Source organism: Synchiropus splendidus, chromosome 11, assembly GCF_027744825.2.
Source record: "Synchiropus splendidus isolate RoL2022-P1 chromosome 11, RoL_Sspl_1.0, whole genome shotgun sequence".
NCBI lineage: Eukaryota > Metazoa > Chordata > Actinopteri > Syngnathiformes > Callionymidae > Synchiropus > Synchiropus splendidus.
Genome location: NC_071344.1, coordinates 7,990,791 through 8,016,921, shown reverse-complemented (window position 1 = coordinate 8,016,921; position 26,131 = coordinate 7,990,791). Strand labels below are relative to the sequence as shown.

General features: G+C 42.9%; 3 protein-coding genes across 8 annotated transcripts; 2 read left to right on the top strand and 1 right to left on the bottom strand.

The window, feature by feature from the left end:
- The first annotated feature begins 322 nt into the window (after positions 1-322).
- On the top strand, positions 323-9,001 carry sytl4 (synaptotagmin-like 4). The gene is made up of 17 exons (XM_053879094.1): positions 323-445; positions 2,532-2,701; positions 2,949-3,164; positions 3,557-3,666; positions 3,790-3,931; positions 4,166-4,300; positions 4,664-4,778; positions 4,842-4,932; positions 4,997-5,091; positions 5,415-5,513; positions 5,846-6,024; positions 6,788-6,890; positions 7,292-7,453; positions 7,565-7,670; positions 7,735-7,840; positions 7,909-8,117; positions 8,188-9,001. The coding sequence occupies exons 2-17, from the start codon at positions 2,583-2,585 to the stop codon at positions 8,328-8,330; spliced, it is 2,130 nt and encodes a 709-aa protein (XP_053735069.1). The 5' UTR covers positions 323-445; positions 2,532-2,582; the 3' UTR covers positions 8,331-9,001.
- Positions 8,137-14,443, bottom strand: srpx2 (sushi-repeat containing protein X-linked 2). 4 transcript variants are annotated; one of them, XM_053879097.1, is made up of 9 exons: positions 14,240-14,443; positions 12,940-13,008; positions 11,440-11,631; positions 11,067-11,367; positions 10,877-10,998; positions 10,451-10,630; positions 10,253-10,386; positions 10,056-10,177; positions 8,139-9,499 (listed from the first exon to the last, which is right to left on the bottom strand). In XM_053879097.1, the coding sequence occupies exons 1-9, from the start codon at positions 14,283-14,285 to the stop codon at positions 9,292-9,294; spliced, it is 1,374 nt and encodes a 457-aa protein (XP_053735072.1). In that variant the 5' UTR covers positions 14,286-14,443; the 3' UTR covers positions 8,139-9,291. The 4 variants fall into 4 exon arrangements, with proteins under 4 accessions (XP_053735071.1, XP_053735073.1, XP_053735074.1 ...); XM_053879096.1 differs by lacking the exon at positions 14,240-14,443 and having other exon boundaries at positions 8,137-9,499; positions 12,897-13,580; XM_053879098.1 differs by lacking the exons at positions 12,940-13,008; positions 14,240-14,443 and adding an exon at positions 11,847-12,269 and having other exon boundaries at positions 8,137-9,499.
- On the top strand, positions 13,787-25,949 carry tspan7 (tetraspanin 7). 3 transcript variants are annotated; one of them, XM_053879100.1, is made up of 9 exons: positions 13,890-15,341; positions 17,454-17,520; positions 20,619-20,807; positions 20,932-21,006; positions 21,080-21,178; positions 22,710-22,865; positions 23,015-23,098; positions 24,798-24,882; positions 24,968-25,949. In XM_053879100.1, exons 1-8 carry the CDS (start codon positions 15,304-15,306, stop codon positions 24,864-24,866), a joined length of 777 nt encoding a protein of 258 aa, XP_053735075.1. In that variant the 5' UTR covers positions 13,890-15,303; the 3' UTR covers positions 24,867-24,882; positions 24,968-25,949. The 3 variants fall into 3 exon arrangements, with proteins under 3 accessions (XP_053735077.1, XP_053735075.1, XP_053735076.1); XM_053879102.1 differs by lacking the exons at positions 13,890-15,341; positions 17,454-17,520 and adding an exon at positions 13,787-13,847; XM_053879101.1 differs by lacking the exon at positions 13,890-15,341 and having other exon boundaries at positions 17,045-17,520; positions 24,968-25,943.
- The last annotated feature ends 182 nt before the right edge of the window (positions 25,950-26,131 follow it).

Sequence of the window (26,131 nt, the reverse complement as noted above, 5' to 3'; positions counted from 1 at the left end):
TAAGAGGAGCATCCAATAAACGATTAAATGTTTACATGTTTTAACGCCCCAACTGATGTAGTTTAAACAAGGACACCTAGTGTTTAAACACCACGACCTCCCGCCCAAACGATAAATAATGACGAAGTTTACGAGATTACTTAGTGATATAATGGCATTTTCACTGCCAATATTTGCTTTTCTTTCTCTCATTGTCCACTTTGTATCTTGTAAAAAGTCAATACCTCCGACTCGCTGCTGTTCACATTTTCGACCTGCGCCTCTTCAGTGGTAAATAGAGCAGTTCAGCGAGAAGCACCTGCCGCGGGAGGAAAAGTGGAGAGGCGCTCTTAGTACAAACTTTACGTGTCTTCCGGTGGCTGCTTGGCTCCTCGAGCGCACTAAAGTCAACAGTGGAGCAGACACGAAGGAGGCGAAGGCTGGGCTTCCACTGGCCCCGAATACGGTAAGTATATGGATCTTTTAATTCTTGGATATTTAACTCCAATGCAGTTCCACTCTATTTTAAGTCGTTTTAGTCGAAAACATTGCGTGTTACGCGTTTGTTAGCCACTTCGTCGACAGGTGTGTTGTGTTTTTATAATGAAGTCAACGCCTCTGAGATGTAAATGTAATGTCAACACTGTTGCTTGGAAGTATGTTTCGACTTTTGAGTGGTGTTTCTTCATCTTCTCCTGAGCTTTACGTGAAGTTAACGCAGTTTTAGGTCTGTCCCGTGAAGTATTCATATCAGATTTAACGGCACATATGTTTATTGCTCAGCTAAAATGAGTCTTATTTTGCCTTCGCCGTGGGAAAACGTTCATGGTTCCGTTTCCACGTTTTTTCTGGTGTCATTTTTAAGTCTGAAAAGTTGTCCTTCCAGTCAGTAACAGACGTTTGTTGATGTCTGTATTGTACACTCTACTACATTACTACTTCTCAGTGGTCATCTCTGTTTTCCGAAGGAGCCTGACATGTCACCATAAAGTAGACAAATGATGATGTGGTTCAAATAAATAGTCATGCCTCTGAACTCCACCCGGCTCCCTGTGCCATTCAGGGGTGGGATCCCTACTTGGTATCCGAGTTCGTGTTGTTTTTACGTGTCCTGCTCCCGGTGAGCTCTCACCCCTCCTAGGAAAAAGAGACTGTCAGCTATTAAATCCTACTCTATTCTGTTGCCATTAGTCATGTCTGGGAAGGTTTGTTTTGTACTCTTGGTGACGGAACTGCACCAATTATTGTTATTGCAAAAGTTAAGTGCATGATACTACTTTCGTAAACGTTGCTTCAGTTGTTGGTGTGGGTGGAACTGTATTCAAATTCCTTTAAAATCCTGAAAATCTCAGATGAATAATCCTTCCTTTAATCTGTATGTGTAAAGTTCATATTAGGAAATTGATTTTGCAACATTTTATTTGGTTATTTTAACTCACATTTGCCTCATATTTATACCTCCTTGCAATATTTCACCTGTTACATGGGGTTTTCCTGTAATATATATGTAGGTATTATTTCAAATAATCAAACTTCTTTACCTGCTCTGCTCTTTGTTTGTCCCAGGAAAGGAATTTGGTGTTAAATAATAATCATGTTTTGTGTTGTGTACTCCACCTTCACCGTGGCTGGCACCTTTTCGTGACTGGTATTGCAAACACGAATCATTTGCTTTTTCATTTAAAGGTGAAGATTTGAATAATTAATTTCCGTGTTGTTGCTTCTGCAAGTTTCGTTCGTCAAATACAGAGATGATAATAAATGTCTCTGTGTTCTGAGAATGTTTGCCATACCATTTTTTTTTAGCAGGCTACTCGCTCGTACTAACAGACTACACAGTCTTGCTTTTGAATCGCCTTCTCCTCTGCTCATCACAATAACAACAGATATAAACACTGAATTTCGATAGGTATTTGCTTTCATTTTATCATCATCTTATTTGGTACTGATGTCTTATTACTGAACAGTTTGATCTGCTGTAGAAGTAGAACTTTAAAACATGTTTTGGCGTCGGTTTTTACAGATTACGATTGATATTTTCTTTTCATTGCCGAGTTATTGTGTCCTTCCTCTTTATTTCTCATCCTCTGCTTTTTTGTGGATTTATTAGTTTGTCATCTGCAAGATAAAAAATATTTTTTGTATTTCATCTTGTACCATTTTGATCACGTAATGTGTATGATTATTATGTGTTACCATCAGTTACATTCCTATATTTTGCTTTCTTTTATGTGTGAAACCAAGTTTGCCAAATTGAAAATTGAATACTCTGCAACTAATTCAGTAAATTGATGCAATAATCAGTCCCCCTACACTGTTTCACACCGGATAACATTTGATGCAGAGGCGTCATGGCTCATGAGAGCACTGAAACTCGCTCATCCTATGTGTCTCGTCCTATGTCTGTGCGCGTTACAAAAAATGTCAACTTCCTCTTCCTCCATCAGACTTGCAGAAGCAGTGTATTTGATTGCAGATTTCCGTCCTTGACTACCACTGATTACTCTCAAGTTATACTTCAAAAGAATCTCATTAATTCTGTCGCTCTACAGGTTTTTTTTTTAAATGGTGGGTGCAAGGTAACCTGCTCAGAAATCGCCACGATGCCTGAACCAGAAGACACGCTTAACCTGGGCTTCCTGTCGGAGTCTGAGCGGGAACTGATCATGGAGGTGCTGAAGAGAGATGAAGAACTGAGGCAGGCTGAAGAGCACAGAGTGAGGTCAGATTAAATGTTGAAGCTGTTTCTGTCGTAGTTCTGTAGTTTTGTACTGCAGATAAAACCGTATAAATACTCAACATTTTAACATACTTGTCATATTTTTCATTAACATTTCTTTCTGTTAATCGAAGCACATTGTAGAGATCCTGACTTTTTCAATTTCATCACCTTCTCTGAGTGAAAAATGAATTCTTATTGTTGAGTCTGATATTTCTCTCCTGCTTGTGTTGATGTTTTTCTCCCTCAGGAAGCTGAAGACAGAGCTGCAGGAAGTGAAGAGGAAAGGGGCCAAACGTGGAAGTGGGAATTACAGTGAGCACAGTTGTGGACGCTGTCTGAAACCACTGAGTCGACTCAACACATTGTCGAGCCAATGTCAGATATGCAAACACATCGTCTGCAGAAACTGCCGCACGACATACCCGAATGGATCGTGGCTGTGTAACGTATGCTGCAAAGAGTCGTAAGAAAGTCTTCATTGGTTCTGAAATTCACCTGATACTATCTGAATACTGTGTCCTCTATAGAATGATACATGTCTACGTATCCAAACCTAACCAGGTCCATGAAGCTCATCAGCTGCACCATCACGTTTCGTCTGACATTTATAAATATCTTGACAGAAACAGACCTAAGAGAATAGAAGAATACAGTGTTTACACTGTAAACTGTAGTAGTTGTGCCACATGTGAAGTTTTTAACGTCAATGCCCTCAACATTTCTGCATCGTGGGTTGTAACGTGAAGCCCTGCGAACTGGTCGAACAGGCCCATGCTGCTTGCTGTCAGTCCAAACATTAACCACTTTTAAGTGTCTTTCCAGCGTTAACTGCTTGGTTGACTTCCATTATTGCAGGGAGCTGAAGAAGTGCACAGGTGACTGGTTCTACAATCAGAATGTGAACCGCTACTGCACACTGCCGGGTCACCAGCTGGTGAAGAGTTCGCTGAAAGGACAGCCTCCATGTGAGTGCAGGAAGTAGTTATCAAGTGTTGGACGGAGGAATGTCTCCGTCCATAGCTGCTGAAGTCTTGGAATGCAAGATGGCTTCCTGGTGTGGTTGAACTCATCTGCCTCTTTTTTTGCAGCAAGGAAACCTGAAACAGCGGGAGAAATGTTGCTGAAAAGTGTGGAGGCCACCGCTCCACCACCCTCCCCCGGCCCGCCCTCACATATCCCTCCGTCTCCTGTTCCACGACCCAGACCCCGCAAACCTACGAACGTCACGAGGTGATCAGCACGTCTGCATTATAATCAATTATTAAATAAAATTTGTTTTGCTATCAGACAAAACACATTACTTCCATTGATATTTTCACTTTGATGATCCTGTTCTTGATTTGTGTTTCTTTGGTGGAGTTTGTTTGGTTCCTGAAACCATTTTGCCTTCAGGGACAGAACCTCGTTACAAAGTTCGTGTCACTCAAAAGGATCAGTATCATTTGTTTTGCTTTTGTCCTGCAGTAAACCCAACATGGGTTCGATAGCTTCCAGAGGGTCGCTTGAGTCAAACACCTCATCTAAGAAGTCACTCAGTGATGCAGAAAACATCAGTCTGAGCAGCAGCAACTCTGGACGTGGCACCTCTCACACTGGAAGGTAGCGTTTTGATTTGTGTTACAGCTGGTTACAGCTAACAGTGTCATCAATCATGAATGCTAGTTTCATTTTTTCGACATCGCTCAAAAATGATTCAAGCAGATAAAGGAAAATGGTAAAATGTAAAAGCACTTTTTGTTTTTTTACTTGTTGCGCCAATATTCGTATTCCTTTTTCTTACCACAGTGTTTTATCAGTGTCTTTGTTTGTTTCCTTGTTTGTCACCAGGCTGTGTGAGCAAATGTTTGTTTTTAAATATGATCGTGTAGTTCTTAAACCTGAGCAGACAAAACTGTTAAACTGTCAGACACTTTGTTTTGACTGGGGGAAAAAAAGCAGGGTTTAAAAATGTATCTCCTCCAGAGGAGCGACTGGCTCTGTTCCCTCCAGCCCAACGGGATCCAGTGTTTCCAGTCTCACTGTACCGGTTGCTGCAGAAACCATCAGCCTGCGCAGCTCCAGTTCTGAGGCAAACTCTGTAAGATGTTTACAAGTCAACAAAGTTCTGTGAGATCTTCTAAAACCTACTGTGTCTTCTAAGGTCCCAGAGGAGAAAGGAATGAGTCCAGAGCCGGAGTTGGAAGTTGATAGACTTTTCAAAAAGAGCATCAAGCGAGTCAAACTCCCTGCGGGTAACTGTGCTCTTGAGAATTAAATATATCGATCAAATATTAATTTTTTTAAATGATGACCTAGAATCCATATCGACTGTGGACCTACGTGAAGAACAGAATGATGTTGACGTGGCTCTGGGTCACAGAAGTCACTCTGTTCCTGACTTAATGGAGCAGGTCAGTCAGGAAGTCATCTGTTTTGCTTTTATTTCTACCTCAAAGAAATGTTTTTTCACGTTCTTCATATCTCTCTATTAAAAGTGATGCTGTATTGATTGTGAGTGGTAATGTGCAGCATTGAAATAAACAAATGCTACTCACCAATGTTAAATATTGTATAGGTCTTTTATTATTTTGTGTGTGTTTCTCTTTTTATTATTTTTTTATGTCAAATGGCAAGGTTGTCTTTGAGGGGGAAAAATTCACCCACTCAAAGTTTCACCCGCTTAAGGTCTTAGTTCTCTGTGAGATTCATGTAAATATTGTTTATGATGCTGCAGGAAGAGGAATACCTAGAGGAGGATGAAGACATCGACAGCCTGGTGAACTTTCACAAAAAGAAGATGGCTTTGAGTTCCTCCAGCCTGCACAGCTCTAGAGTGAGTTACTTCTCCTTCACCACCGTTGATGTCGTGTTTCTCAGATGAGAAATGCGGTGAGATAAACAAGCCAAACTCTCGTGCGTGTTAATCTGCCGCGGTTTTTCACCAAGCACAAAATTTAACGCCACAAAGCAGAATTGATCATACAAATCCTTTTTCTTGGGTAATGCTTTGTGTGTTTGATGCAGTGACGTGTGGTGTTGATAGAAGTGTGTTTTGATGAGATATGCAGATAGATGTTACACCTGAAAAGTCAATTTGTGAGAGATTGGATCCAATAGTGGAGTGTAAGAGACGAAGCATGACCGTGTGTGTGCCTGTGGGCGCAGAGCGCGCTGGGCAGTCTGATGAGCATCTACAGTGAAGCCGGAGACTACGACTGCGTGGACGTGAGCGGCGACATTGTCTTCTCCATGAATTATGATGAACACTCCAAGTGCCTGCTCATCTTCATCAAGGAATGTCGCAACCTGGCATTTGGAGACGCCAGCCGTCAGCTTTCCAATCCGTGAGTGTTCTGAAAAGCCCTCTTTTTTTCTTTTAAAATAGGCAGGAATCGGGAATCTTTTAAAGCTTAAATGACTAGATTGGTGTGGTTTTGTCAGTTTTTGTTACATCATCGGTGTGTACCTGCTCTTCCACTCGTGACTCTATGCAAATAGTTCTTTTTTTTTAACATTTGTGTGAGCCTTTCTCTTCAACTACACACTCAAACACCTGTTGGTCTGTGATCTGTCCCAGATCACGTGTCTACTCTCACATGCATCATGTCGACGACGTCACATATATAGTCTGCAGTGAGTTTTCTGGGTGTGTACGTGCAACTGGTGTGCATTTTTGGTTGCGTGCCCAGTGTGAATTCCTGTCTGTTTGGCTCTTCGTCTGTCAGTGTCTGAGTGAGGCTTTTATCTGGGCCAAACGTGTGGTTTGAGAGAGAAGTCGGTGTTTTCGCTCTCTTATATACAAGTTATTTTACAATGTGTTTTGATCTTAAAGTATTTGTTGTGGCAGTTAAAAGCATGTGTTTAAATGGTGTTTATCAAGTTGTATGCGATGTGTTTGCATTTAATCAGTGGCAGAAGCATCATCTGAAAGCAGCACATTCTGTCCTTGTTAGCAGAGCTTGACTGTGTGTTGCAAACAGGCCGCTCTGTTGACTTGATCATCAGAGCCTGTTACTCTCAGGAAATTGAACGTCAACAGATGTTTCACAGTCAGGAAGTGTGGCCACAGATAACTGAAGCGCAGCCGGCTTTCTGTTTTGATTGCAGATATGTGAAATGTTACCTCCTCCCGGACAAATCTCGCCACAGCAAGAAGAAGACGAGCATCAAGAGGAACACCATCAACCCGGTCTATAAGGAAACGCTAAAGGTGAATCCTGTTGGCTGAAGAAGAAGTGGCCGTCATGGCCCTGAAAGCTCATAGTTCGATGTTGACACTGCGGATCAGGAAGTCAAATATTGACTCGAGTGGAAATAAAGAGGTTTTGGTACACAGGCATTCAGTGATGTGGCAGGGTTTGTCCACATTGACTAGAACTGTTGTATTGTTTTGTTTTGTTTAATATTCTAATCCCATATATTTGAGTATTATACAAATTATTTTTCTATATATATAATTTTTTTTTTTGTATTCTGAAACAAGTCCACAAAAGAAAAAACAACTGAGTACTCCAATGGATGTTCTAACTGTTTGAACATTAATAAACAAAGCTTTTACTGAATCATCTTTGACAAGTGTGTAACGGCTGTTTTCACATCTTCCATCCCCAGTATTCCATCAGTCGCTCCAAGCTGCTCACACGAACCCTGTCCATATCCGTGTGGCATCATGGGCGGCTCAGCCGAAACGCTTTCCTGGGAGAAGTGGAGCTGCCTCTGGACTGCCGAGACCTAGACTCGCACCAGGAGGACTGCATGGCCCTGATGAATAAGGTGAACACACATATCAGTGGCAGTCACAAAGAAGAAATAGAAGTCATGATGTTTGCTTTGGTGAACTTGGGGAGAACAAGTGATTCTGAAAGCAGTGGTGGGATTTTCCAGGCTCCCACCAGTGTTCCAGTCTCAGCTTTCATCCAGTACAAAGGCGAGCTGGTGATTTCCTTGAAGTACGTCTCGCCCAGACCTCTTAAAAGTGAGAAAACCAAAGGTAAGTGATGAAACATTTCACTTCTCTATGGTGGACTCGTCCTCCTCAGCGCGTGTCCTCTCAGGTAAAAAGTCACACGAGGATGGCGGTGAGCTCCACGTTCTGATTAAAGAGGCGAGGAATTTGATGGCCATGAAAGTGGGCGGGTCGTCGGACAGTTTCGTCAAAGGGTTGGTGTCCCGACTCTGAAGTGCTTCAGTCTGAAGTAAGCGGTGCTGAGGTGGAGGTTTCTCTGCAGGTATCTGTTCCCAATAACAGCCAAGTCCACCAAGCAGAAGACCCCAGTGGTGAAGAAGAGTTTGAACCCTCATTATGACCACACCTTTGTCTACAAAGAGGTGGACCTCGAGCAGCTGAGGTTCATGTGTCTGGAGCTAACCGTGTGGGACAAAGAGGCCATGCTGAGCAATGAGTTCCTGGGCGGAGTTCGGCTCAGCACCGGCTGCGGTGAGATGCCAGTTCCTAAGTAACTCAAATTCATATTTAGACAAACATCTCTTTGTGTCGACACCTGCAGGATTTGTGAAAATAGGAAAAGACGATGTGGAAATGGACTCGGTTGGAGAGGAGGTCAGTCTGTGGGAGAAGATGATGCAGTTCCCAAACTCGTGGGCAGAGGGCACTCTAGCACTGCGCTCCTCCATGGGGAAGTACAAGTGAAGACCGGAGTGATGGAGTCCAGCTTCTGGGTCAGGAACAAATATTTAACTCTCAAATGGGACAAACAGCTGCGGGCCTTTTAGAAGCTTCGACTGTCTGCTCACATCTGCCTCCCAGATATGTGCCAACACAACACTAATCTCCCACAAAATAAGCCATTTCGCCTCAACACATCACATCGCATTCAGGTCGTTGCACACCAAGAATTGCTCTTCAGAAACAAGTCGTCATTCCCATGTTTATCAATGTCAAAGCGCAGAATTCAGCATTCACTGTGGTTATATGCACAAACATATTTATAAGTCAATGAAAGGTTATTGAAGTTACTCAATGTATATTTTGCTTGAGGTTTTAACAGTTGACTCCTTTATGGGGTGATTGGAGTAAATATTCAACTCAATAAAACGGATTTTAAATGGAAAGTACACCATTTCTTTAAAATTGTTTTCTTTATTGTGATTATTGAAATGAGGGATTTAATCCAACCTTTAGTTAGAGCTCAAAAGTGTTACGTTGTGTAAAGTGACATGCTGCGTTTCTTGAACATTTTGGTTCGAATGAACTCGTTCCTGTTTCACTCTGCTGTGGTCTTCTAACATATTGATGTAATTCATGTCTCAGAGGCCCAACATGGTCAGCACCAGTCATGACTCTTAGTCGTCCATTTCAGCTAAAGAAGAAACTCATAATATGCTCTCTAAAGTAGTCATGATGTAATGTTTATGTTTTGAAAAGTCTTTTTAACGCGGACGCAGAAAATGTTTCACCAGTAGGTGGCAGCACTGTGTCCCTTTGTTTCCTGGAGTGAAAGGAACACTGGCAGCGTTCGGGGAAATTTATGGAGTAAATTTGATTCACTACGTTGTTTGTCTGGTCAGCACGTCTTAACTAAACTGCTGAGTGGGTTAGCTCCGCAGCTTTTCTCAGGCGTTCACAGTGAAGTCCAGCTCATGAATGAAAGCTAGAGCTCTGGCTCCGGCTCCGAAACCTCCTCGCAGAAGTCTCTGTTGAGCTCCAGTCTCTCGCGCTCCTCCTCTTCCATCAGGAAGCTGTCGATGTAGGAGAAGATCTCGTCCGACGACACCGGGGTGATGAAGCGCTCCCGGTCCAGACCCAGGTGGTCCAGCAGCAGCATGCTGAAGTAGGACCTGGAGATCCTGAAGGTTTGCCTGCAAGTAACCAGACCCACACTAGTGCTTTATCTTCAGACATCAGTGACAGAAGTTCACCAAAACATTCCAATCTACACCTCTTTTTAAAGGGTATGATTGAAGTCAGAAGGAGGGAAATATTTTTCTGAAGTCTCAAGATCTTTGAATTCAGATTCAGTGGCACAGATTGAACACTCGAACGACTGACTACACACAAAACAACTGTACATTTGCGTCTTATTCAGAGAGTGTTTTTCCTCCTCCAGTCAAAGGAGACTGACAAGACATTTTCCAGTCTGGAAAAAGTGAGTTCCCATTTACACTTCCCTGCTGGTGGAAACGTATACCGCCTCGCCTTCATACAGTACGCGTGTGTGTGTGGAGTTTAATCCTAGACTTGTGGATTTACTGTCAGTCCAGACAGTCTTCTGCTCAGGTTACTGAGGATCATCTGAAGACGGAAACTGCTCGACATTTTAATGAAATGCTGAGCGAGACTGAGGTACTCTCATGCTGTGAAGTGAGTGTTAGAAATGTTTAAAAATGTCAAACCACAGAGAGCAAAGTGTGTTACCTCAGACCCTCTATGACTTCAGGATTCAGCAGATTCTCTCTGATGCGGCCCGTCTCCCTCGGCGGCGATCCGAGGAGCTCGATCACGGTCACGTGACGCAGGTCGAGTCCACAGTCTGATTTCTGAATTTAAAAATGAAATCAAGTTTTGTGATTCATTTTTTGGGGGGTAAGGAGGAGATTTTTCCTCCGCCTCACTTGGATCATGATGTTCTGCATCTGGTAGTCGCTGTCTGATATATTGGGGGCCGACAGAATGAGCAGTCGCCTCTTCTCGTAGAACTGATCCAGAAGAGCCTGCACCGATTTGACGTCTGATTTGATCTCCATCGCTGCAAGATAAATGTTTGCAGCATCAGCACACAGCTCTTCCTTCACTGGAGGCCCGGCACTCACCAACACACTGGGTGGGCTCTCCGCTCCAGCTGCGGTCGAACTGACAGACGCGGTTAGAAACGCCGCTGCGCTCGTGTCCTCCGTCACAGTGATACTCGCAGGTGGCGCCATAGTTGTTGCTGTCAGAGGAGCAGGTGAGGTAGCCGTGCAGAGGTGGAGGTAGTTCAGGACATCGTCTCACTGAAGGGAAAACAAAAAAATCATTTGCATTTTTTGGGGGGGTGTGCAATGCTCTAAAAGAGTGGATGGATGGAACAGAGTATAAGTCTGCTCTGTTGGAACTAAAACCTGCACCAGCTTGGCCCTTTGGAGACCACTCAGGACACCCCCAGCTTAAGTTGATAACAGACTGGGATGCAAACTGAAGAGAGTTGGAGACGTCGGGTCCATCATTCCTGAGAGGCTAGTGGGATTAGTGTTGCTCACCCTCCACTCTGATGATGAACTTGCAAGCCGCTCTGTTTCTCGCCTGGTCGTAGACTTTGTACCTGATAATGTTGGCACCCTCTTTGAACTCGCTTCCAGGCTCCTGCCCGACTAAGATCACTCTTCAGAGAGACAGAAAAAAGTGTCAGAGCTCGCAGGTGAGAGTGAGAGCGCGGCTGCAAAGACATACTCCAGAGATTTATCAGCCGTATCCTTGGCAGTGGGAGGGTCCCAGGTCACTGTGGCGCTGAGTTTACTAGGGTCCGCATACTTGATTCTTGACTGGGGACACTTGATCTTTGGAGGGTCTGTGTCTGAGCACAGCGGCTGCCCACCGCTCCACGACCCTCCGTGCTGACAGATGCGTGAGGGAGCACCGTCCATGCGGTAGCCGGGGTTGCAGGTGAAGTCGCAGCGAGAGTCCATCATGAAGCCCTGAGTGCAGGTGTATCTGCCGTGTTGGAGGAGAGGCAGCACGTGGCAGCGCACCTCTGCAGGAGCATCAGAACCCAGCATATAAGTGTGACTTCAGTGAACCTAAGCTGGTGGTAGCATGCACTGACTGCGGCAGTAGGCGGTCCCAGACCAGCGGCGGGTGGCGAGACACGTGATGGAGCTTCTCCCGATCAGTCTGTGTCCTCTGTCACACCTCATCTCACAGCGGCTGCCCAGCGTGCTCCTGTAGCCACGGCCGCGAGGCGAGTGGCAGGTCACCTCACCATTGGTCAGATGCTGGGGGTGACACCAGTGGGGATCTGCTCGCGAGAGGAAAGGTCACTTGAATGAGTCAGTGCCATGGAATATTGCTTCACCCCAGGACACTGTGGTTATCAGTGATCACAAATCCCCATCTGGTACCAGTTAGACACACATTCTTCAGAACAGAAACAATGGCCGTGTAAAACGTGGGTGCAGCAAACGACAGAAGGTTTTTCATTGTTCCACTCCAGCTCACCGAGCCAAAACCCACCACAAGCATGTCCTGTCCAAAGATTAAGGAGGTCGATAACCACCTTCCTGTTAGCACACAGTTTCATTTGTTCTCAGTCAATGGTGCCACATTCTAAGAAACGGAGGGACAAAAATGCCAAATAAACCGTACGAAGAGTGATGTTCTTTCTTGTCAGCTTTTGAAGGATTTTGAAGTTGGTTCTCAAATTCTCACGGCTCTGTCTTCCTGATGTCCTTCACACTGGAGTCCAAAATCTAGCAGAGAAATCCACAGGCTGAAAGGCTCTTTCTTCTAATTTCCCACCAGGGGGCGACACATCAAGTCACCCTCCCTGCGTCCTCCTCAAACACCTCCTCCTTTGTTCTCTGTCCAACAAGTTCCCTGTCTCCCCTCTCCATGTGTTCAGACTAGACTCCCCAACTTCATCTACAAACTTCTCCACAAGAGTCATTTCTAAGTCTTCCCCCTTGCCACTTCACCCCCCCCCCACAGAAGACAGAAGACAGAGTCAGAATCCTAACATGCCTCACCACCGCCTATAAAAATAGAAAACTTAGACCAGGACCAGTGATGAAGCATGACTTATCGACTTGAAACTATGACATGGTTTAAGCTAGTCGCCATCAAATCCATGGAACACATATTGTCACTGTCTCTGTTCAAGGGATTCTTCAGGAGTTCCATTTTATCGAGATCATAGGTTCCACAGGTGGCAATCTCTTCTGTTTTCAGGGACACTAAAATGTTCAGCGGTGCAGCAACATAGTCGACTGTGATCGACCATTAAATGAATGGACGTGACGTCATTGCTCTCTTAGCACAACCCACAGTGAGAGGAGATATGGTTGAGGCTATGTAAACGTAAACAGTATAGTTTCATTTGACATAGAACACATCAAAGTACACACAACTTTCACACCAGATTTTGAACAATTTAAATTCAAACAAAAAAAAAAAAGAAAAACCTGTAACAATGTCTTAGTGTTTCCAACATTTTAAATACATTTTCATTTCTATTTATTTGTATTCTATTTACAAAAGAACATTTATTTTCGTCAACTCACGCACGTCGTACACCAACTAGTCGACCAGTCCGCATCACTCCACCGACCTTTGTAATCCAGTTGGGAGGTTTCCTCTGTGTAGTCAGTGTAGCCGTAGTCCACCGTCCCTGCCACAGCTGAAATGACAAACGGAGACAACTCAAGTTTTTACAGGCCCAACACGAGTCCATGACTCCCCTCCAGGTTTTCTTCACATCAACAGCGTTCCAGACTCGGGGGCTGGGAATAGATGAAAACCAGGTCCTCCGTAAAGCTTGAGCGAAACCAAGTGTTGAGAAGCTAAGTGTGGATTATTGGAGCTCCTTGTTGGTTTTAATGGCATTGCTCAGCATTTTAGGATGATGAAAAGGGAATGTTTAGAAGTGAATGCCAAGCGTTTTGTGTGTCAGCCCTCCCTGATCTCAAGTCTGCTCATGTGCTGCTTCAGCCTGACACACTTCTCGCAGCCAAAATCACCAAGTCAGAACACAGGAGGTCACACGTTTTACAAGACAGTGAAATGGCTGAACACTGCAAGTGGGGATTCGTGGAAGAATTTACATGAAGAGCCTGGATCTATTTATAAGCCTAAGTTAGAGTGGGAGGAAAAGTGAAAACAAGGTCAGTGACTCGGCAAATAACAAAAACATATTCTGGAGGGGTGTGTGAGTAAGAATGCACACGACACAAATAGAACTGAAATAATAGAACTATAGAAGTTAAAATCACTGAACTGTTGCCATGCAATGAGCTTTGATCACAAAATGAACTGAAAAAAAATACAATTCCACTTTGTTATAAATGATTTTATAACAAAGAGAATTTTTTCTCTATGTATGAGCTTTGATTTGTCAAGTTTTAGAAGAAGTCATGGGCAACATGATGCTTCTAATAACCAGCCTCCAACTCTGACATGGAACCTTTTCATCAGATTCCAGTCAAAGCCTGGAGCTGAGACATGACTCTGGCGACAGAGGTGAGTCACTCCGCAAGAGTCTTCAGTCCTCCTCTCTCTTTTTCTGGGACTAATTACAAAGGAAAGGCAACATGTCTTTCAATCTCTCAGCGTCTGTTCCTCTGGGTGGATCAGAGGTCAAGGTATTGGAGGGTCTGCTCGGTGACCAGCAGTAGGTGATGGAGTCACTGAGGTGCGAGGTCAGGAGGAAGAAAACGCGCTGTCACACGCAGATCTGAGTTTTCAGGGTTGCTCTAAAGTATCTGCAGCCACCGCTAAAGGGGTTTCAACTGCTCCCCCTCTCAAAATCCAGCACATCTGTGTCTCATGCAGGAGCGACGCTGTGCCTTCTGACGGCTTCTCGGTGGGAAAACACGCTTTCAGTTCCAATAAACGCATCGCCGTCAACTCACCCGAGATAAAAAACATGGACGTATAAACAATCCAGCGCGGTTTCATCTTCAGACGAGTTGCGGAACAGTCTCTTTCGGGGTGTCGTGGGGTTCACAACGCACAAGAGGAGAGACAAATATTCCAAAGTGCCTCCACAAGACCTTTCACGCCAGTTGAGCTCCTTCCTCAGCAGATCATCTGCAGCTTTTGTCAGTTACTCAGCGACGACCACCGTAGTTTAAGGGCTGAGCATTGGCCACTGGGCGGCGCTGTTGCACATTTTGTTATTGTGTAATTCACCCACATTTTTCAGCACAGTACAGAGAATTGGTTTTATTTAGTTCAGTTATTAAGTTATGATCTTTTAATACTACATTATGAGCAATATTAGCAGCAATACCAGAGTTCAGTGACGTTTTTTTCCTGATGTAAAGTAAAGGATAAGAGCTAAGAAAAGGTAGCAAATGAAGATTGAGGGGTTCTAGTGTTAGTCATTGTAATAATAGGACTACTGCAGTGGGAATACATCATGAAGTTGCTTTAGTACACACACAAACAGGAGTCGCTCCTGAAGCAACAGGTGACACTTTGACAGCATTAATAACATTCATGAGGACTACTTTACGATGCTGTACGTCATGACTCCAAATACAAGCATGAAAAAAGAAGTATCAGGACTGTATCGTTGGTACTACTGTCTTCATGTAGTTGAGGCAGTTGCTGCCACTGAAGTCATCATAAACAATATATGTACAAAATACAATACAAAATATATTCAGGATAAAGCATCTGTAGTTGAACTTTTATAAGGAAGCTGCAGGACAAAGTGCTTTTACATAGGAGAATATTCACTCTGATTCATTTATTTTCTTCAACTTATTCCCTTTAAAGTGCCACAGTGCTTTGAAAATAAATGGTGTTCCTCATTACTTTATGACACGATACTGCATTCATGTTATAAGAAGGAGCCCACACAAGCAAATGGTACTTGTTAAATGTTTTGAAGTTGGTAGGTCACCGCTGAAAAGCTATAGACACATCTTTTAATAGTATTAGCTGGGGCTGTACACGAAGAAAAGCCAACATGATGACATTTCAAATGAAGCCCGACGACCTTTTGAGGTACATAGAGCTCGACTTCAATTTGAATGACAACATTTAGAAATAGTAGCTGCTAGTAGTAGCAATGTGTAGTAGGGCTACATATATTTTTGAACACAGCAAAATCCATGAACAGTCCCAGTCCTGATCTACACCACATTAAAAACCGATAACATGTGAATAAATAATAATGGTCAAGTTGTATTTCTATATAATAGAATATAGCGTTTATGCTAAGAATGGAAAAAAGAATCAGTTGGCCACATATGACATTTTGAAAACTGCAGTCATGGCCTAAAGTTTTGAGAATGACACAAATATTACATTTTCACACAGTCTGTTCCTTCAGGGTTTTTTTGCCAGATGTTTCTATGGTATATAATGACATACAATTAGAAGCATTTCACAAGTATCTTTTATTGAGAATGACATGCAATAGGTCAATATTTGCAGTGTTGACCCTTCTTCTTCAAGACCTCTGCAATTCTCCCTGGCATGCTGTCCATCAACTTCTGAACCAAATCCTGACTGATGGCCGTCCACTCTTGCATCATCAATGCTTGGAGTTTGTCAGAATTTGTGGGGTTTTTGATTGTCCACCCGCCTCTGGAGGATTGACAACGTTGACAAAAGTTCTCAATGGGATTAAGATCTGGAGAGTTTCCTGGCCAAGGGCCCAAAATCTTCATGTTTTGTTCCCCAAGCCATTTTGTTATGACCTTTGCTTTATGGCAAGGTGCTCCATCAAGCTGGAAAAGGCATTCTTCATCACCAAATTGCCCCTGGATGTTTGATAGAAGTTGCTCTCGGAGGACCTTCTGTATCAGTCTTTGGTCATCGCTGTGTTTTTAGGCAGGATTGTGAGAAAGCCCACTCAGAAATGGCAGCGGGCAGGTGTGAGTGCATCTGCATGCACAGTAAGGTGAAGACTTTTGGAGGAAGGCCTGGTGTCACGGAGGGCAGCAAAGAAGCCGCTTCTCTCCAGCAAAAACATCAGGGACAGACTGATATTCTGCAGAAGTTACACGGACCGGACTGCTGAGGAAGTCATTTTCTCTGATGGATCCCCTTTCCCATTGTTTGGGGCATCTGGAAGAAGGCTTGTTCGGAGAAGACCATCGCTCTTGTCTCGTGCCAACAGTGAAGCATCCTGAGACCATTCAAGTGTGGGGTTGCTTTTCGGTCGAGGGAGTGGGCTCTCTCACAATCTTGCCTAAAAACACAGCGATGAACAAACAATGGTACCAGAACATCCTCCGAGAGCAACTTCTCCCAACCATCCAGGGGCAGTGTGGTGATGAAGAGTGCCGTTTCCAGCATGATGGAGCACCTTGTCATAAAGCAAAGGTCATAACAAAATGGCTTGGGGAACAAAACATGAAGATTTGGGGCCCTTGGCCAGGAAACTCTCCAGATCTTAATCCCACAGAGAACTTGTGGTCAATCCTCCAGAGGTCGGTGGACAATCAAAAACCCACAAATTCTGACAAACTCCAAGCATTGATGATGCAAGAGTGGACGGCCATCAGTCAACAGAAGGGTCAACACTGCCAATATTGACCTACAGCATGTAATAAATAAAAGCTTTTGATACTTGTGAAAGTATTCTCATTGTATGTCATTATATACCATAGAAACATCTGGCAAACACCTAAAAACCCTGAAGGAACAGACTGTGTGAAAATGTAATATTTGTGTCACTCTTAAAACTTTTGACCGTGACTGTAGTTTTTAAAATGTCATAAGTGCACATGACTGTATATCCAACCAATATCCTGGAGCAGCTGTTGCTCATGTTTGCGCATGCGCACTCGGTCACTCGGCGCAACAAAAGTTTGGTCTGAGCTCGTTCCCTGTACGACAAACCAACAGGATTCTTCGTCATAGAGCGTTCAACGAATCTACAAATAGCATATTGTATTGGTAATTTTCCGTGGCTTTGATGCGTTCTCTTGGTTGCCTTGAAAGCGGCCGAGCGACACATCAGCAGTGACGCCACTTCCCCCCTCTGACCTGGATCATCCCCGAAGTTTTCCCTGCTCCCCTGCGGACGCTCTCTGTGGCCGTGGCTCTCTGGTTTTTGTCAAGCTTTAGAAACACTTTACAAAGCATCATGTCGCCTCCTTCTCGCAGGCTTCAGACGAAGCCGGTGATCACCTGCCTGAAGACCTTCCTCATCTCCTACAGCCTGATCTTCTGGGTGAGTAGGGGGACGGCGAGCTAACTCGGGCAACAATGGACCGACTTCAAACCTCCATGCCAACACGGCAAAGGCTTTTTCTGTACCGAACAAAAGGCAGAGATTTGGTAGAGCAGTCGCCGAGGCAGACTTCAGTCTGTGGCGGTGACTTAGTTAGACCGACAAACATTGTACTGTTGACACGGACAAGTGGAGGGTAGAAATCTCTGCACTCATTGAATATTCACGAGTCTATCCGAGTCCTGCATTTTAGAATCCCGTTTTTCACCCAGTAACAACCCGCATTCTTATATTTTGGACTGACGTGTGTAGAAATACGATGTAGATGTACGTTTTTCGTGGGTGTGCACTGTCTATAAACACATTTGTTGGAGCTCCATAACAGTCCAAAGCTGTTTTCAAAACAGTCTGTGGGACTTAGGCTGTTTCGATAAGGACTTTATTGTGGTCACACTCTTCAATTGAAGTTGAAGACTCAGGATTGCACGTCAAGCTTAAAACTGTTCATTTATGTGTTGTAAATGACTTAGAATGCCATAGGAAATAGAAGTCCGTCTCCTATTTCTACCAAAAACATAACTAGTATGTCACTTATTTCATTATTTAAATTGTGTCTATGGTATTATATTATGTCTGTCACAGTTTTGTATTCACGTATCCTGATTTATGACCGTCACTTTTTTTTTAAATTAACAAATAAATGTTCTAGCTAGAAACTGTGATACAAAGAAAAACTGTTAAATGATTTGTGTATTTTTCAATTATAATGTGAACTGAATTAAAATGCATTACTTTATTTTTTCCCCTACATATATCCACAAAGCCTAAGATGGGGACAACCGGAATTAACCACCACGTAGCAGGATTTCCACCCACGATTAATATCTAAATTCTGTAAATCCTGCATTTAATAACAAGGTTTTATAATCTTAAATGTCACTTTTTATCACGAGGAAACGCTGAATGTTTTTTAAATAAATGTACAGAGCGGTAAAAAACATGGCACTTGGGTCACAATAAAAAGGATAATATTGAATAATGTATGCCCATATTGTGGCAGTATTTTTGGTTGATCATATCATAAAATGATTTTCCAAGATGATTTCTATTTAATGTTAATGTTTTTAACATGATTTCCATGGAGCAGGTCAAGTTATTGATAATTTCCCGCCTAAATGACATGAATTATTGCTATTGCTGTTTGTTTTCTAACATGCTACATTTTGTAGTAAAATCTCAATATTCAGGTCCTTTTGCACATTAATCACCTTGAAATGCCCTGAGTGATGTGGTAAAGAAACTCGTGTGATTTTTGATAAACGTCCAAATCGGAAAAACAACGCAATTACACTCAAAAAGTGTTTCTTTCTTACCATAGCAAATGGTGAACTGTTGCTGAAAAAAGCTAGAGAAATTGGCATTGTCTTGGTGTCATCTTAGTTTCTCAAAATATGCTTGAGGTTGTACATGTTTAAAAGTTCCGTTCCTGTTCAGGACCTATTAATGTCAGTGCTTTGGACGGACTGGATGAAATCATCAACATGAAGGAGGAAGGGAAAACCATGGAACATAAACACAGTACACAGAAGATAACAGCACTTATCACCTGTGCACCACGAAGACAGGCGCCTCACTCTGTTGCTGTGAACACAAAGTTCAGGCTGAAGCTTTTATCAGGCACTTAGGTGCCTGTGGCTGATCGCACTGATGCTTCCCTGCTGCTTACAATGAAGCGCGAGAGAGTGTGTGTGTGTGTGATACAAAGAGAGATCCTGCCGATAAGCACAATTAAATCACAGGAAAGGCTGCTGCCTGGCAACCTGTGTGTCAAGGCACTTATGCAGCCTCCAGTGAACAGGATGGAGCAGTGCACGAGGCATATGGACTACAGTGTGGAGGGTCTATTGTTGGCGGAAAGAAAGATTGATCCCAGAAAATAAATCAATAAGAAGTCACTGAGTTTTGGTATTAAAAGTAGGTTTATTTTGAGTTCAGGGTTGGTTGGAAACAGGCTAAACTAACTTAGAAGTGATTTGGTTTTGCTCTTCAGTTGGTTCATCAGGATTCAATAACACTGTAAGGATCCCTCCATTGATTTTCAATGGGACGTAAAGCGCCTCCGGTTACATGACCTGCTCCTGTTAGAAGAGGCAGAAACTGGACATTTTGACTTTATAAAACACAACATGCAATTGAATCTTTGTTATTCATCAATGTTTGCTTGACTGTTGTGAGAGAAAATGGTTTCAAGATCATAGCTTTCATTTGTTGGAGTGCAGCCTCTTCTGCTGTAGAAGCTGTGTGTTGCTACTACCACCTGCTGCCCGACTGTGAGCACTGTACTCTATATTGTGCATGGATTATGCAGAGAAAATCGTGTAGGGCAATAATATTGGATATGTAAATCACAGTGTGGGTGGAAAATGGCGGTTTTGTCCTGAATTTCTAAATCCTTCTAAATGATATGACTATTTAGTTTTGCAATTATTATTGCTGAAGTATCATGAATGCATCTAATTTAATATTATAATATTTATAAATATCTATTAAATTATATTAAGGGTGGGATTCGATTAAAAAAATAATCTAATTAATTAGAGAATTTGTGATTTATTTATTCTCAATTAATAACAGTTTAATGGTATAAGAATATTTGCCACAAGAAGCCACATTCTTCAATTTGAATGAATTTGGTATATTACTGAATCAAATGCTGGACCCATACATACATTTAAACAACAAAATATCAGTTTAAAAGTTTATTTTGCATCAGTTTAACAATAGCACAATAAATCACGATGGTGGTTATATTCAGGTTTTTATATCACCTTACATAAACTAAAGCCCTTTTTATGTCTTGGAAATATTTGTATAAGAATTTAGATATTATAAGAATTTCAAATACATTCAGAGTAGTGTTATTTTTATTTATTATTTTTATTTTGGGGCCGGGGGGAGTTCAACATAGCGTCTTTGTTGTTTGGTTCCTATATCACTATATGGTTTCCCATGATATTGAAGTGACTGATGAGTCAGATAGATCTTAATGTCACATGCTTGTCTGGTCTCCTGCAGCTGACTTCTTCTGCCCTTCTCAGTTCACAGGCGTGATCCTGCTGGGAGTCGGGGTGTGGGGGAAGGTCACCCTGGAGCCCTTCCTGTCCCTGGTGTCAGAGGAGACCACCAATGCACCATATGTTCTCATTGGGACCGGAGCCATCATTGTTATTTTCGGACTCTTCGGTTGCTTCGCCACATGCCGCGGGAGCCCATGGATGCTCAAACTGGTCAGTCACTTCAGGAGACGTCTGCAAATATAAGTTTAAATCCAGTTGTAATAAGAAGACGCTTGAATGTTATGGGGAATTATGACCTCTGAAGCTGAACGATTTGTTCTTCTGCCTGCTTCAGTACGCCATGTTCTTGATGGTGGTGTTCCTGGCTGAGCTGGTGGCCGGGGTGTCTGGATTCATCTTCAGACATGAGGTAGGCTCTCCGGTGCTGCAGCTGCGACTCTCATCGGTCCAAGTGGTGTCAATATATCCATTTAATTCCACAGATCAAGGCCAAACTCGGAGATGCTTTTGAAAAGGCGGTGATGTCCTACAACAGCACCGACGGAGGCACCAGCCATGCCGTCGACACCGTGCAGATGACTGTGAGTTGCTGCTAAGGCGCCGTTTACTGAAACTGACTAAAGTCTTTGTTGGGTCAATAGGTTAAATGAGGCATAACTGGAAGAAATATTCTTCTACGTCGTGAGCAAGTCGACCTCTTCTACCTTAAACTGTCTTGATCATCCTCCCTTGTCACTGGTGGTGTCCTTGTTTAAGGGGCTTTTCACACTGTGGGTTCAGTCTCGGGTGACTCGCCCCCTGCTGTGCAGCCTCGCACCTCTGCGCCTCAGGCAATGTGCCTTTTTTTCCAGCTCAGCTGGTGGCGCTCTGCGCAAAATAGCTGGTTTGTGACCCACAACGAAGCACGTCTCAAGGACGTTGTCATCAGCAGCGTGACAACCTATTTACCACCATCGGCTTGGTGGAATTCTTAGCACTACGAGTCTGTCACTTCATAGCACTACGAGTCGTCCTCACCACAGATATGAGTCTTGTCATGTTTATTTTACAATGAAATAGCGGAAACAAGCTGCGTAATACGGAGCGTCTTGATTGATCCACGCTGCTCTCACAACATGTTGAACTCAAGAAGGTTTTAAGTTCAGATCCCAACGTCAGAAATGATCTATGAATAGTCTGGTGATCTTCAGTCACTTGGGGAAAATCAGCGTCTTTCCTCCTCGCAGTCCTCCTCACACAGACAGCTGCGCTGCAGCAAGACCACACCAGTGAAAGCGGTTACTGTAGAGCGCAGCATTATTCATTTAAGCAAATCTGTCTGTCAATAAAATCAGGTGTTTATCAGCCCAACAAAGGTGAAAACACGCGAGTTATGAAACATCCCGGATGTTTCAAAAGTCCCGGACCGCTGCGCTGTGCTCCCATTCCTGTAACTGAGCTCAGTTTTCCTGCAGCTCCTAGCTGCACACCTCAGTGTTCTGGGAGTTTGAGAAGTTGTTTTTGAACAATGTTGTGCGCCCAGACAGCGATCAGACCCTTTACTTCCCGGCATTCATCATGTTTGTGTGGAGTCGCACTGTACATGTAGTTGCCCTAAGGCAGCCATGCAGTCTTTCCCTTCTGACCTCCATACATAAGCCTCATATGCTCCTTTCTAACCTTCATGTCGTTTTTTTTTTTATATGTGTGTTGCAATTGAAATTGCAATCTTAAATTGTTCAAACTAACATTGGTATGAGTTAAATCTCATAAGTGGTTTATTTATTTTTTAAATTCAGCTTCAATGCTGTTTGTCACTGCTGGTGTTTTCTGGCGAGTTTGACTCCACAGGCAGATGAAGATCCCACTTGAAATAAAAAGGAAGAATGCCTGACTAATGATATTCATAGAGGGACTTATCACCACTGAAAATGCCCCAAGCATCTGGGTTTTTTTTGGTTTTTTTGTTCGTGCATCAGCTGCAGATGTCTCCTGCCTTCTCCTTGACTCAAGAAAGACTCAAGAGTCGACGTGTTAACAGACTGAACTGCGGACACTTTCCTAACATGCTAATCTGCATGTTTCATTAGCAAAGAAATGGCTGTCGATCATAAGATTGTGTTTATATTCCAGCTGCATTGCTGTGGGATTAAGAACTACATGGACTGGAACGTCACGGAACACTTTAAGCAGAAGGGAATTCCTGCCAGCTGCTGCAAAGTCAGCACCAACTGCTCACCTGAGACCCTGAAAGACCTGGACAAGGCCAAGAGCGAGGTCTACCAACCTGTGAGTACAGATCTGTTGTTCACGTTCCCTTCATCCTGAAATGGTTGATGCTGCTTCGAGTCGGTCTGTTTTATAACCGACTTGCTGTTTTGGTGCGAAGGCCTGTAGCCAAAACATGTGACCAGTTATCTTGCTTCTGTGTGGTGTAGGGCTGCTTCTCCCTGGTGACCAACACCATGGAGAGTAATCTGGGAATCATCGCAGGGATCTCTTTCGGAATTGCCTTCTTCCAGGTAGGTCACACGGCTAATATTCGAAGCATCCTGCCTTATAAAAAAGACCTTCTCAATGCATCTATGTTGGAAAATGAGGACTATACATCTGAAGCCATTTTATGAAGGCGTCTGTTCATGTTGGAACAAGAAGTGCTTCTGCGTTCGCTAGAAGACATTCTGCCTTTTCATAGCTTTCCCAGTGGTTTGGCAATTTAATCTTGTTGAGCTTCTACTATGACTGGTTTGCCTCAGCATTTAAATGATACAAATAATAAAGAAAAAAAGGGTTTTAATATATATATACCGTGATTTCCAGACTACAGAGTGCACATGAGTATTAGCACCCACTAAATTTAAGGAAGGAAAATTGATCTTGCTCACACATAAGATGCTGTGGTCTATAAGCCGTGGGTGCACTGGTGCTGTCTGTGCTGTAGAAATGTCAGCGGTGCACCCGCTTTTGGACAAAACGCTTTTCAAAACTAGTTTTGAAGACCGGCTCCGGCATGGAGACTGACTCATGAAACAAACTGTGCAGTGTTCTGAACTTGTATCATCAACTCATCTTTTATTCAAATGAAAGCCCTCAAAATCCGCTGTTTTCGCCCAAGTGCCCGAAGCTCTGACACCACAGCTGGTCTCAGCAGTTTCTTCTCGATTCCAGACCTCCAGGAGATCTGTTGCCAGAGCTGCAGACGCGCGGGCGAAAACGGTGCATTTTGAGCGCTTTAAGGGGAAATAAAAAGTCTTGGATGTCTTCGGGTTCATTGCCTCTAATTTCAGCCTGTAAAAATCCATATATATCCATATATATATATATTGAATAAGCCACAGGGTTCAGGCCACGGCAAAAAAGTAGCGCCTCATAGTCCGGAAATTACGGTTCTTTTGCTGCAACTGTATCTGAGATTATGTTTGAATCTAGTATGTCACATTTACACCACGGAATAATAACAAAATTTGTGTTTTTTTTTTAAATCATACACTAATGTACCTTGTGAATAAGTTATTTATTTATTTGCTCATCTATCAAATCAAGATAGAAACAAAATAAACGTTAAAACAGAACAGAATATTTAGGACATATATATATATATATATATATATATATTATATTTGAGACGTCAACGTGCCTGTGCAGAACATGCCCTGGTATGACTAATATTATAGGTCAAACAGAAGTATCACTCATAATAAACGTGATGGTCCATGCCCAGCACCTGATTTGACCTGTTTTCATTCATTGTTATTGCGGCTGTAAATCTTCACTATCAATGAAGTACCTCGCTCTCTTCAGTCACTTGTCAATGTCACTGTGTCTGAAGCAGCAACACGATGCAGTGCCATCTCTAGCAGATGAACATTTAGACTGTTTTCTGTCAGGTATAAATTCAGGGGGGAAACGTCTGGATTAGACAGAAGAATATGATCCCACCAGCTTGTTGTTGTTGTTTAATCATCAACTACTACGTCATAAACGCTAATGCAGCAGGTCAAAGTGGAGCCAGATTGTAGCTCAGCAGGTACATTAATGAACGCCACATGGAAAGATGTTCAACGTTTGTTCCACATTTCAGTTGATTTACAGCCAGAAACGATTTACCGTCTGATAAAAGGGTGTGTTTAGAGAAACGGAAGCTCAGGCCGAAGCGATGTTTCCCATGACTCGGCTTAGATTTGTGACATTTTACCTTATATGTCTGCGATTATTCCACAGGTGATCGGAATCTTCCTGGCCTGCTGCTTGTCTCGATACATAACCAACAACCAGTACGAGATGGTCTAACAGCCGCTCTGCTAAAGTAAGAGCTGAGTCTTCATACTTGTTCATACTTGTGAGTTTGGAACTGTCACCATTACCTTACATGTCCGCCTGTCCTCCTGCAGGTGAACGACAGGCAGCTGCTGAAGCAAACATGGATATGGAACCTCCTGTGATTTTTAAATGTTAGTGGACATACTTTTAAACATAGGCATTTTTTTATCTGTCTCGAGTGACCGAAGGGATGTCTGCAAGAAGGGACCTCAGCATGGTTTCACCCAAACAGGGCCAGTGTGAGATGATGAGGGCATTTGAAGAAATGGAAAGCCTTGATGTTACTGTGTAGATGCCGCCGCCTTTGCCGTCGAATGTTTGATTTCCTGCCTTGATGGACAGTCTCTGTCTTCTCGTGTAATTTGTGCCAAACTGGGTCTGAGCAGGTGAAATGCAAGGGATTGAGCTGGTAAACGCCAAAGCGGATTTGTCGTGACGAATGAGCCTTAAATGGAAAATAAGCAACTTTCACAATTGTCAGTGTTAAATTGTTGTTTTGTGATGCATGGGAAATAAAGATGTGTAGTGTCTCGGACTGTGCCGCCTCTGTTAGTCCACTCGTGCTGCAAGATATGCATGTCATTCTGAGGTTTGTTTACGCTGATATCCTATCAATGCGCTTGTTTCCTTATAGTGGCAGTCACGTTTGCTAGCATGAAAAACGTGCGTGTAATTGATATGAGAATCTAAGACTATATTTTGGGATATTTCAGTACAGCCAGAGAAGGGATTCAATAAAAAAGTAAACCTGAATTCAAAAACTCTTGATATTTATCTTCATGTTTCATCCTACTTTTGGTTATGCACATAGCATATTTTCTGCCACGTACAGCCTTCATGAGGTCACAGCAAAACTAATATATATACATATATATATATATAATCATATATAATCAGTATTTCTATTCCAATTTCAGGTATTTATTCTCTTCTACCTACGCACAAAAGAATTTAATGTGCATTGCATATTTTAACAGTATCTCTTGTCCTTCAAAATGAAATAAAAAATACCTTGTAATGAACATGTCTCACCCACATTTGTGTTACTAGGGTGTTCATCTTTACATATTATGAATCCATTAATAAAATGGATGTAAAATGACATTTCAAGCGTGTAGTGTCATAAATGCACATTTTTCATCTGTTCTTGTTATAGCTGAAGGTCCGTTAAGAGAAAATAGACTTCAAAAAGTTCACTGTCTTTCACACATCACAATACAACACGTCCTCATCAG

What these genes read in the sequence shown, in the direction of transcription:
- srpx2 (XM_053879096.1), bottom strand. Translation starts at nt 13,062, where the DNA reads ATGGACTCGTGTTGGGCCTGTAAAAACTTGAGTTGTCTCCGTTTGTCA. An exon ending in ACGGCTGATAAATCTCTGGA is followed by an intron (nt 10,999 to 11,066) that starts GTATGTCTTTGC and finishes GTCTCTCTGAAG; the next exon opens with AGTGATCTTAGTCGGGCAGG. An exon ending in TGCAGAACATCATGATCCAA is followed by an intron (nt 10,178 to 10,252) that starts GTGAGGCGGAGG and finishes TTTTAAATTCAG; the next exon opens with AAATCAGACTGTGGACTCGA.
- sytl4 (XM_053879094.1), top strand. Translation starts at nt 2,583, where the DNA reads ATGCCTGAACCAGAAGACACGCTTAACCTGGGCTTCCTGTCGGAGTCT. An exon ending in CCAGTTCTGAGGCAAACTCT is followed by an intron (nt 4,779 to 4,841) that starts GTAAGATGTTTA and finishes GTGTCTTCTAAG; the next exon opens with GTCCCAGAGGAGAAAGGAAT. An exon ending in TCGGCTCAGCACCGGCTGCG is followed by an intron (nt 8,118 to 8,187) that starts GTGAGATGCCAG and finishes CGACACCTGCAG; the next exon opens with GATTTGTGAAAATAGGAAAA.
- tspan7 (XM_053879100.1), top strand. Translation starts at nt 15,304, where the DNA reads ATGATGACATTTCAAATGAAGCCCGACGACCTTTTGAG. An exon ending in AAGCCCGACGACCTTTTGAG is followed by an intron (nt 15,342 to 17,453) that starts GTACATAGAGCT and finishes TCCTTCTCGCAG; the next exon opens with GCTTCAGACGAAGCCGGTGA. An exon ending in CCTACAGCCTGATCTTCTGG is followed by an intron (nt 17,521 to 20,618) that starts GTGAGTAGGGGG and finishes TGCCCTTCTCAG; the next exon opens with TTCACAGGCGTGATCCTGCT.